Source organism: Myotis lucifugus, unplaced genomic scaffold (assembly GCF_000147115.1).
Source record: "Myotis lucifugus unplaced genomic scaffold, Myoluc2.0 scaffold_102, whole genome shotgun sequence".
NCBI lineage: Eukaryota > Metazoa > Chordata > Mammalia > Chiroptera > Vespertilionidae > Myotis > Myotis lucifugus.
In genome coordinates this window covers 1,302,603-1,312,747 of record NW_005871150.1, presented here as the reverse complement: position 1 = coordinate 1,312,747, position 10,145 = coordinate 1,302,603, and the positions used below count along the sequence as shown (strand labels likewise).

Below are 10,145 nucleotides of genomic sequence, written 5' to 3'. Positions count from 1 at the left end.
TGCAGGCTCAATCCCAGTATGGGGCATGCAGGAGGCAGTTGATCAATGATTCTCTTTCATTGATCAGCTCTCTCCCCCTCTCCCTTCCTCTCAGAAATCAATAAAAAATATATATATATATATATATATATATATATATATATAAAAGAATTGTAAAATATTTACATTTCTCAGCAACATCTCCACCTCCCCCAGATAAAATATTCAGGAAAATTAAGTTGTTCTCCATTTGGAATAAGTGTTATAGTCTTCACACTGTCAATAACAGGATGCCTCAATGTCAGTATTAGGTAACAAGTAACTATGATGATATCCTCAAATCTAAAGTCCTAATTATACCTAATTCTATTTTCAAAAATATCTCTAGAGTCTTCAACCTAATCCTAAGGACTATATTTCTCTAATTTCCCCATCTTATACTGTCTATGCCTTTGTTGTTCTAATTAGTATGGGGTCCTTCAGTTAAGGCTCAGCTTGAAGGTAGCCTCTTACAGTAAATAAATATGAAAAGCACAATGAATGCAAAAGCTCTAGGGTACTGAACTGGGTTCCAGCTCAAGCACAATAAATCTTTTACCAGATTACTTAATATAAATTATTTTACCAAGTCATACCCTAGACTTTTGAGCATCTTGTGGTTTTAGATTTCACACCACAAAAACATCAGGGAGGCAGATGCTAAGAGAGTCTGAATTTGTGCCTTCATTTGGGAAACAAAGAGAAAAAATAGGCCTGAGAGCTCCTTTGAAGACAAGATCAGAGAAATTATAAATGAGGAATCTCTTTGTCACATCATAGAATGATATCTGGCCGTACTTATAGTCTAGGAAAACTCCAACTTTGTGCATCTGCTCTTCCAAGTACATCCCTTTTAAAGGAGGAAAGACCCACAAGGTATATTTGGTTCCCATCCTGGCTCCCATGAGCAAGATTTTACCTTCGGAAGCTTTGGGCATGAGTCTGGCGGCGGAGTCTTCATATATACCCAACTGCCAGCTTGTTGTCTTTTCCACATCCACCTCCCAGTAATGCCTGCCTGAGGTAAAGCTCTCCACACCCAACACAGAAGCACCGAAGTCAAATATCTCGGGGTTGCCAGGTACATCCTGCTGGACATTTCTGAGTCGTACACTTCTCAGATCCTCAGATAGGACAAGACAGGGATGAGCTGTTTTGGGATCCAAAGTTATAGGTCCTGCAGGGAGAGAGAAATTTGATTAACACAGGGGTTCATCAAAGCCAGTGCCAGAAACTGATCATTTCTAACATGCAGGGGCTTCCCAATGAGTGGGCACAAGTTCCAGAGACAGATAAGGGAGAGGAGATCTAGAAGAGCCCAGAAAAAGGAACCTCTAAGCTTTGTTTCAAGAAAGGACATCACGGAGGAAAAACAAGATGATGGGAGGAGGTGCAATGTATCTGTGGAGGTAGAACAAACAAATTATAATGGACTAAATGACCTGGCATCCATTCCTAGCCAGATACCACCTGGGACCCAACGCTAGTCCCCTACAGATCTTCTCCAAGTCCGGAACAACTGGAGGCATAAGTCTAATAAAACAGTTGATTTCTGTGACTGAATTGCCCTCCTTCATTTACATATCACCAGAGTGTGACATGGATGCCTCGAAATTGTTGCCAGCAGACCCTTGTTGGTGAGTAAATCAAAAGAGAAGGTATTAGCAGGGGCTAGAAAACCTGTGAGAATTCACCAGAAAAATCAAGCTGAGAATAAGAAAACTCAATATGATTTCTTTTACTTGAATGACAGTGATACTTGCTTTCATATCTCTGTTCCTTCTCTTATCTTTTTCTGTTGTAAAATATAGTGATTTCTCATGGCTTAGTCCTGGTTCTCCCTTTTTACTTCTTGTACTCCTTTCCCAATGTGACTTCATCTAGCCTCACTTTTAAATATCCTCTCTAAGTTCATGACTTACTCCATAAATTAGTTGCCAAATACCAGTTGAACATACACAGGCCTTTCAAACATACTACATCCAAAATGGAACTCCAAACCTCTCCCTTTCCCTATTCTACTTTTTCAGTTAATAGCACACTTAATACTTTAGTTGCTCAAGCCATAAACCTGGAATAGTTCTTTACTTCTTAAGTTCTTTAACATCTAATCCAGTAGCAAGTTTTCTGGCCAAATGAACTTAAATCTCTGGACTTGAAGCCCCAATGCATGTCATTATTAAAAGCCACAAAACCTTGAATTTTAAGTTTTAAGTTGCACCAGGCTCTTAGTATTTCCAGAAGACTGGCAGAAACAAATGCAAATTCTTTCTAGAAGAATGCACACCCTTGTTCTCAAAAATTTTCTAAAATTATTATCTAAGGAAAAAAGAAAGCTTACCTATTTAAAAAATCATTAAATACACACTTATGAAGTGAGAGAGCACTACTGAGACGAGCAGAAATAAATCTGAAGAACTCAATTATTAAAATGACCAGGCACAGCCCTAGTTGGCTTGGCTCTGTCGATAGAGCGTCGGCCTGTGGTCTGAGGGATCCCGGGTTTGATTCCGGTCAAGGGCACATGTCCGGGTTGAGGGCTCAATCCCCAGTAGGGGGCGTGCAGGAGGCAGCCGATCAATGATTCTCTCTCATCGTTGATGTTTCTATCTCCCTCTCCCCCTTTAGCCCCCTCTCTGGAATAAAAAATACATTAAAAAAGGACATTAAGGAAAAACTAAGGCACTCTAAATAAAATACAATTACCAGGAATAGACTCTAAAGCAGGGGTGGGCAAACTTTTTGACTCGAGGGCCACAATGGGTTCTTAAACTGGACCGGAGGGCCGGAACAAAAGCATGGATGGAGTGTTTGTGTGAACTAATATAAATTCAAAGTAAACATCATTACATAAAAGGGTACGGGCCGTAGTTTGCCCACGGCTGCTCTAAAGTAACCTTTGCTTCGGATATATTACCAGAAGTGGAATCACCGGATCATAAGACAGTTTCATTTTTTGAGGAAACCCCATACTGTTTGCCATAGTGGCTGCACCAGTCTGCATTCCCACCAGCATTGAACTAGTGTTCCCTTTTCTCCACATCTTCACCAGCACTTGTTTGTTGATTTTTTGATGACAGCCATTCTGACAGGTGTGAGGTGATATCTCATTGTGATTTTAATTTGCATTTCTCAGTGATTAGTGACTTTGAGCATTTTTTTCATGTCTCTTGGCCATTTATTTGTATGTCATCTTTGGAGAAATGTCTATTCAGGTCATCTGCCCCTTTAATTGGATTGCCTGTCTTCCTTATGTTGAGTTTATGAGTACTTTGTTTATTTTCTCATTTCTCTTGCCCTAGGAGATGTATCTGCAAAAATTCTGTTACGTGAAGTGTCTGAGAATTTACTGCCAATGTTTTCTAAGATTTTTGTGGTTTCATGCCTTACATTTAAGTATTTTACCCATTTTGAGTTTATTCTTGTGTATGGTGTAAGTCGGTGGTTCTAGTTTCATCTTTTTGCATATGTCTGTCCAGTTTTCTCAACACCATTTGTTGAAGAGACTGTCTTTACTCCTAAAACTTCTCATTGAAAGACACAATTAGGTAAATGAAAATATACCACAAACTAAGAGAAATCTTTGCAAAACACACCCAATTAAAGACTCATGATCAGAAGAATATATAAAGAAATCACAAAACTCAGGAAAAAAACACACAACACAATTTTTAAAATGCGAAGAATGTTCATAAATAGACTTCAAAAAAGAGCAACGATAAAGGGTAAGTAAACATATATAAATATGCTCGCTATCATTAGTCAGTTCAGAAATGCAAATTAAATCAAAGTGATATACTGGTATATGTTTTTAGGTTAGCTCTAATAAAAAAATAATCCCAAATACTGGCAAGGATGTAGAACAATTGAATCTCTCATATTTTACTGGTGAGAATACAAAATGACATAGATATTCAACCAAAAGAAATGAAGTCACAGCCACACAAAAATCTGTAAGCCATTTTTTATAACATAAAGTTAGAAACAACTTAAGCATCCATGAGCAAATTGTGGTATAGTCATACAATGGAATACCGCACAGCAACAAAAAGGAACAAACCACTGATACATGTAACAAACTAGGATGTGCTTCAAATGCATTACGTTAAGTGAAAAAAGGCCAGACTCAAAAGGCCACCTATGGTATGATCCATTGACAGGACATTCAGGAAAAGACAGAACTATGGAGATAGGAGATATAAATCCTTGTTTGTACATGTTGACATCCCCCCGCCCCCAGAAGTTAAAAAAATTTAAGTAGTAGAATCTGCCTGCAATTAAGTTTCAAGATCATGCAATTATTTTGATAGTTATCTAATGTGTGTAAGCATGTTGAACTCTCCGATCTTTTATATCCTTAAGCGATCTGGAATTGACTTTTATTTATGGTAGGATGTAACAACAGATGCATCAACTTACTTTGAAACAGTTCCAGCACTTCGCTCAGTCCTGGTCTTTGGCATAAACTCGGGTCTGTGATTCGGGCGGGCTCTAGGCCCTGACACAGTAGTGAAACACCACTCCTATAAAGAAAGGACAATCTCGGTTATGTGGGGGACCCCGGGGCCTTGCACCCAGAGAACGATCTCATTACATGATTACATGACCTCCCTGTTTCTACCCCAACACCTCTACCCACGTGTGCTCACACAGTAGTCCCTGATTCTGACCCAAATATATTTCCAAAATGAAAACTTACAATTCCAAAGATCTTGCATCCTATGGGGAAAAAAGGAGACACTAGTGAGTATTTGAGCTAAGCATTTTGTGAGTTATGCCCATGAAAATATCTTCTAATAATGAAACCCATTTCCATGTAGTTCCTTCAGTTTCATTATGCTAATTCTCAGATATCAAATTTTAACATTGAATAGGAAAAGTCAGAAAAAACACTTTAAGTTATTGCTATATTCCCAAGAGAAATATTTTCTATACCTCACTTCAGCCATCTTATTCAGAACTAGAGGCCTGGTGCACGAAATTTATGCAAAGGCCTGGCCAGTGATCAGGGTGGATCAGGTTCCCTGCCTCCCTGCCTCCCTGCCTCCTCCTTCCCTCACCACCCCAGAGCTCCCACCACATGGTTCCCTGGTTGGTTCCCGGGTTCCCCAGTTCCTCGCCTCCTGGCCTCCTCCTTCCCTCACTCCCTCAGCGCCCCACTGCCGCTGCTAGTCGCCCGCCATGTTCTGCACAGCCTCCTGGTGGTCAACGCACATCATAGCGAGCTATCGAACTCCAGGTCTCCCGGTCAAACTCCCGAGGGGACAATTTGCATATTAACCTTTTATTATATAGGATACCCATCTCAATTCAGCCCATGTATTTGCTTTCTATGCTGGGGGTGGACAGGGTGGAGCATGCGAACAGGTCTGCTAGGCTAGGGAGGGTGGTTGGAGCCAGGTCAGGAACTGAGCAAAACTGGGTCACACCTACCTGTGCTCTTTAGAGGTAGCCTTGGCTCCAGAATGGAACCTGAGGGTTTATGTGTAAGGGCTTCTCAAATAAGAGCACATACATTGCAAATATGGGCCTGGCAGGAAAATATAGTCTTCAAAAGATAGTATGTGTTGAAAAGGTAATGGAGGTTACCCTACAAAATTAAAAATATACTATACACAAATATGACTCTCATTTCCCAAGGTTACCACTGATTAAAATGGGTGTTTATTTTGCCAAAGATAGTCTGAATGTTAATGAGCATAAGTCTATATGTATATACATAGTCTGTAAAACCAAACAAAAAGCGGTCCTGCCTCTTTTTTTCCACTTAACCAGGTATCTTGAAGGTAATTTTTTAGTGGCCATAGAGCTTCTTCATTCCTTTTTTATGGTGGCAGAACATTCTATTGTATAGGTGTATCATAATTTGACTAACCAATTATTTATATATTTAAGAGACATCTCAATTTAAACTTACTATTAATAATGTTATGAAGCCCTAACCGGTTTGGCTCAGTGGACAGAGCATCGGCCTGCGGACTCAAGGGTCCCAGGTTCTATTCTGGTCAAGGACATGTACCTTGGCTGCGGGCACATCCCCAGTAGGGGGTGTGCAGGAGGCAGCTGATCGATGTTTCTCGCTCGTCGATGTTTCTAACTCTCGATGTTTCTAACTCTCTATCCCTCTCCCTTCCTCTCTGTAAAAAATCAATAAAATATATTTTAAAAAAATCCATGCTATACTGATGTTATGATGATTCATAATGCTTTTGATGAATGGAAAATAGCTAAACAGCTTTCAGAATAGCTAAACAGCTTTCAGTGGTTGCAAATCACTGAACATTGGGATCTAGAACACTTCTCATTTCTTAAACACTGTAATGAAGGTTCTTTCTGGACTCTTACCTTGAGCAACACTAAGGAAGGTTCCCCACATTTCTTCTCCAGCTCGGCGGTGACACTGTGGAGGCTGATGATCTGTTCATACAGCCTGACTTCACTCTCATGCAGTTTACTCATGTTCTCTCTCCCCAGACTGTTCAGTCTCTGCAGAAGCATCTCCTTATTACTATTTGACAACCAGTGATTTCTCTTACTTGCTCATTCAACCATCTTTTAAAAACCCCACTTTCCTGCCTGCTGCTTCAGGAATATACATAATTAGATAAGGTCAGGACATCTCTGGGTCAAGCAGGACACTTCGATGGAAACTTCATTCTTTAACACAAAACATTTATGTTAACACGGAAAGTGTGAGGGTGTCATCCACTTATTCAGATAACAACCTGTACCTAAAATAGATTATTTTTTACTCTGCAGTTTTTTTCTGAAAATTTCCTACTAATTAAAATCAAGATTTGAATAAAAAAATTAAATATCAATAAGAATTAATCAAGCAACTGATATCAGTTTCCTTTTTATCCCTGCAAAGATGCTCCACCTAGGCACAAAGCACACGTTCATGCTATTTTTCTTAAAGCTCACAAATAATGTACTGCTGACCGGATAACTTGCTTTTTCCTTATTAATATGTTCTAGGAGAGCATTCCTTATCCATACACAGAGACATGGTATCTTTTCTAAATGCTAAAGAGCATTCCTTTTTATGTACATACATTTATTGCGTAAGTCCAATATTGATATAGGTTGCATCTAATCTGTTGCTGTCAATAAATGCTATAGCAGTAATAATACCTAATACTTATCCAGTTCACAAAAAGCACACACACTATTTTAAAAGCTCATGTAGACTGCCACACTCAATCCCCACATCAGTGTTGTGAACCAGGGGCCATTATTATCCTCACTTTACAGCTAAGAAAACCAAGTCAGAGGTTAAATAACTTCCAAGGACATATACTGGCTGGTAAAATAGCAGATCCCAGATAGGAACCTCATCAACCTGACTTCAAAGACTACCTCTAAACCAGGCTTTAGACCAGCCGTGGGCAAACTACGGCCCGTTTGAAATGAATAAAACTAAAAAAAAAAAAAAAAAAAAAAAAAAAAAGACCTTACCCTTTTATGTAATGATGTTTACTTTGAATTTATATTAGTTCACACAAACACTCCATCCATGCTTTTGTTCCGGCCCTCCAGTCCAGTTTAAGAACCCATTGTGGCCCTCGAGTCAAAAAGTTTGCCCACTCCTGCTCTAGACGGAAATAATTTTACAGCCTTCCTGTACCCATGTGTCTTTTTATACGCATGCAAGTATATTTGCAGTACATTCTCAGAAATGGAATTGCTGGGTGAATACAACCTTTTCATACATCACCCGATGTCTTATTCTGGAATTGACATGTTCAGCTCTTCTGTCTGTCATTTCCCTAATATTGTAAGGATGCCACTTTTTACATCTCACCTGTAGTGTTTCCTGGTACTTCTCCTCTAGCTCCGCAGTAAACTTCATCTGCGGACTCAGACCGGCTTCTCTCAGGTGTGGGTTGAATGGGTACCCTTGCAGGTTTTGGAAGTTCATCGCATTCTCTTCAGTCACCAACCGGATCATCATCTTATATTCAGACTTAAGCATCTCTTTAAAATTCTGCTCCTCGGCCTGCAACACAGATACAGATGATGGCCTTCAGGTTAAACACCACAGATTGACCATAAATCTTGTCCACCTTTAACTTCAATATAAAGACAAGGAGCCCTAGCTGGTTTGGCTCAGTGGATAGAATGTCAGCCCGAGGACTGAAGGGTCCCGGGTTTGATTCTGGTCAAGGGCACGTGCCTGGTTGCAGGCTCTATCCCTGGACCTGGTTGGGGCGCGTACGAGAGGCAACCAATCAATGTGTCTCTCTCACATCAATGCTTCTGTCTCTCCCTCTCCCTTCCATTCTCTCTAAAAATCAATGGAAATATATCTATTAGGTTTCTAGTCTTTCATTTATTGTTTTTTTGTTTGTTTATCCTCACCCGAGGACATTTTTTCCATTGCTTTTCAGAGAGAGTGGAAGGGAGAGAGGAAAAAAGAGAATCATCTTAACATGATGTGAGAGAGACACATCAACTAGTTGCTCCCACAAGCACCCCAACCAAGAGGGTGAGGGTGGTGGGGGTGTGGGGTGTGGAGCAAACCTGCAACCCAGAGATGTGCCCTTCACCAGAATCGAAACCACAACCCTTCCGTGTAGGGGGCCACACGGGCCAGGGCCGCTTATTGACTTTTAAGCTAAGAAATTAATACTTTTCCTACCTATAGATTTCAAATATTTTCTCTTGTCTTTTGACTTTGTTTATATTAGTTGCTACCCAACATTATAGGTATTTCCCCGCTAAGAATCAAGATAAGCACTGACCTGAACCAACCCCATATTTTCTTGCTCTTCGGCCAATAGGCTTTTGGCAGCTTCAAGTTTCTGCTTCAATGTGCTCAACAGCTCCCGAAACAACTTCTGCAGAGAAATAGATCAAAGAATTCCAGGTAAAGCAATTGCCTTCGAACGGTGAGATCCCCAACCGTGGACAACCGAAAGGCCAGCGGCCCTGGCTATATGTTTTCTTAGCCTTGACGTTGATGGTCTAAACATGGCATGTGTCTGGTATTTTTTTTTGATAAATATTAACCAAGAGAATGGTCTCAGAGCAGTGGTTCTCAACCTTCTGGCCCTTTAAATACAGTTCCTCATGTTGTGACCCAACCATAAAATTATTTTCGTTGCTACTTCATAACTGTAATGTTGCTCCTGTTATGAATCGTAATGTAAATATCTGATATGCAGTATGGTCTTAGGCGATCCCTGTGAAAGGGGTCTAGCAGGACCAAAGGGGTCGCGACCCACAGGTTGAGAACCGCTGGTCTTGGAGGCTCATAGTACCCGTCGCCCAGACAAATAAGTTAATAAATCAGAGGAGGCAGCCGGAATGGCTCGGGGACCTGGAGGAAGCTTACCCTGTACTTCTCCGCAGCTTCATGCACTCCGCGCACCACGTGGCTCCCGTGCTCCTGGGCCAGGAAACACTTGCGACAGAGCGTGACCTGGTCGTCCTCACAGAACAGCAGCAGCGGCTCCAGGTGGGCCCTGCAGGAGGCCTCTCCCGGGACGCCCCGCCGGGGCTGGAGGCGGCGCCTCTTGGACACGCGGGCCCGCTGGGACATGCCGGCGGGTACTCCGGGCTGGAGGTGGGGCTGTTTCCGAGGGGGAATGCTTCTCGCCCTGGACAGGCTGAGAAGGGCAGCGTCTGGTCAGACAGCGGGCCAACCTCAGCGTCCACAGTCAGGCGTCAGCGCAGGTCACGAGTGGCCCCCTCGATGGCGCGCACCTTCCTCGGCAGCCCCGCGCTGGCCGGGGGGACACAGGCCTGACTCCAGGGTTCTAGACCCAAGGGCCCTCTCCGGTTTCCTGGGGGTTCTGAGCCCTCGGCTAACAGTTAGTCACAGACCAGAGCATGGCGTACCGTGTCACTGAGGAATTTTAAACAGGGGGCGGGGGGGTGGGAGCTGGGTGCTTCTCGAAGGCACAGTGCTTTACCATAGGCCTAGGAGGAACTTCCGGGACTAGGGTGTGGCAGGTCTGGCGCTAGGCATTCTGGGGGCCAATTTAAGGACCCCCCCCCCCCACCACTGAACGCTAGCAGGAGCCAGAAAGGGAGGGCCTCTTTCCGTGCCTCCTTAAGTGAGTGCGCACGTGGCTCACGCGCAGGGAGGCACCGGCTCTCGAGCTCCCCTAGATGCGCGCGCT

General features: G+C 42.4%; 1 protein-coding gene across 1 annotated transcript; it reads right to left on the bottom strand.

The window, feature by feature from the left end:
- Positions 1 to 647: 647 nt before the first annotated feature.
- TRIML2 (tripartite motif family like 2) lies at positions 648 to 9,562 on the bottom strand. The gene is made up of 6 exons (XM_006092689.1): positions 9,356 to 9,562; positions 8,763 to 8,858; positions 7,823 to 8,017; positions 6,335 to 6,504; positions 4,438 to 4,541; positions 648 to 1,195 (listed from the first exon to the last, which is right to left on the bottom strand). The coding sequence occupies exons 1-6, from the start codon at positions 9,560 to 9,562 to the stop codon at positions 648 to 650; spliced, it is 1,320 nt and encodes a 439-aa protein (XP_006092751.1).
- Between the last annotated feature and the right edge of the window lie 583 nt (positions 9,563 to 10,145).

What these genes read in the sequence shown, in the direction of transcription:
- TRIML2 (XM_006092689.1), bottom strand. Translation starts at nt 9,562, where the DNA reads ATGTCCCAGCGGGCCCGCGTGTCCAAGAGGCGCCGCCTCCAGCCCCGG. An exon ending in AAGCTGCGGAGAAGTACAGG is followed by an intron (nt 8,859 to 9,355) that starts GTAAGCTTCCTC and finishes ATTTCTCTGCAG; the next exon opens with AAGTTGTTTCGGGAGCTGTT. An exon ending in AGTGCTGGAACTGTTTCAAA is followed by an intron (nt 1,196 to 4,437) that starts GTAAGTTGATGC and finishes CTCTCCCTGCAG; the next exon opens with GACCTATAACTTTGGATCCC.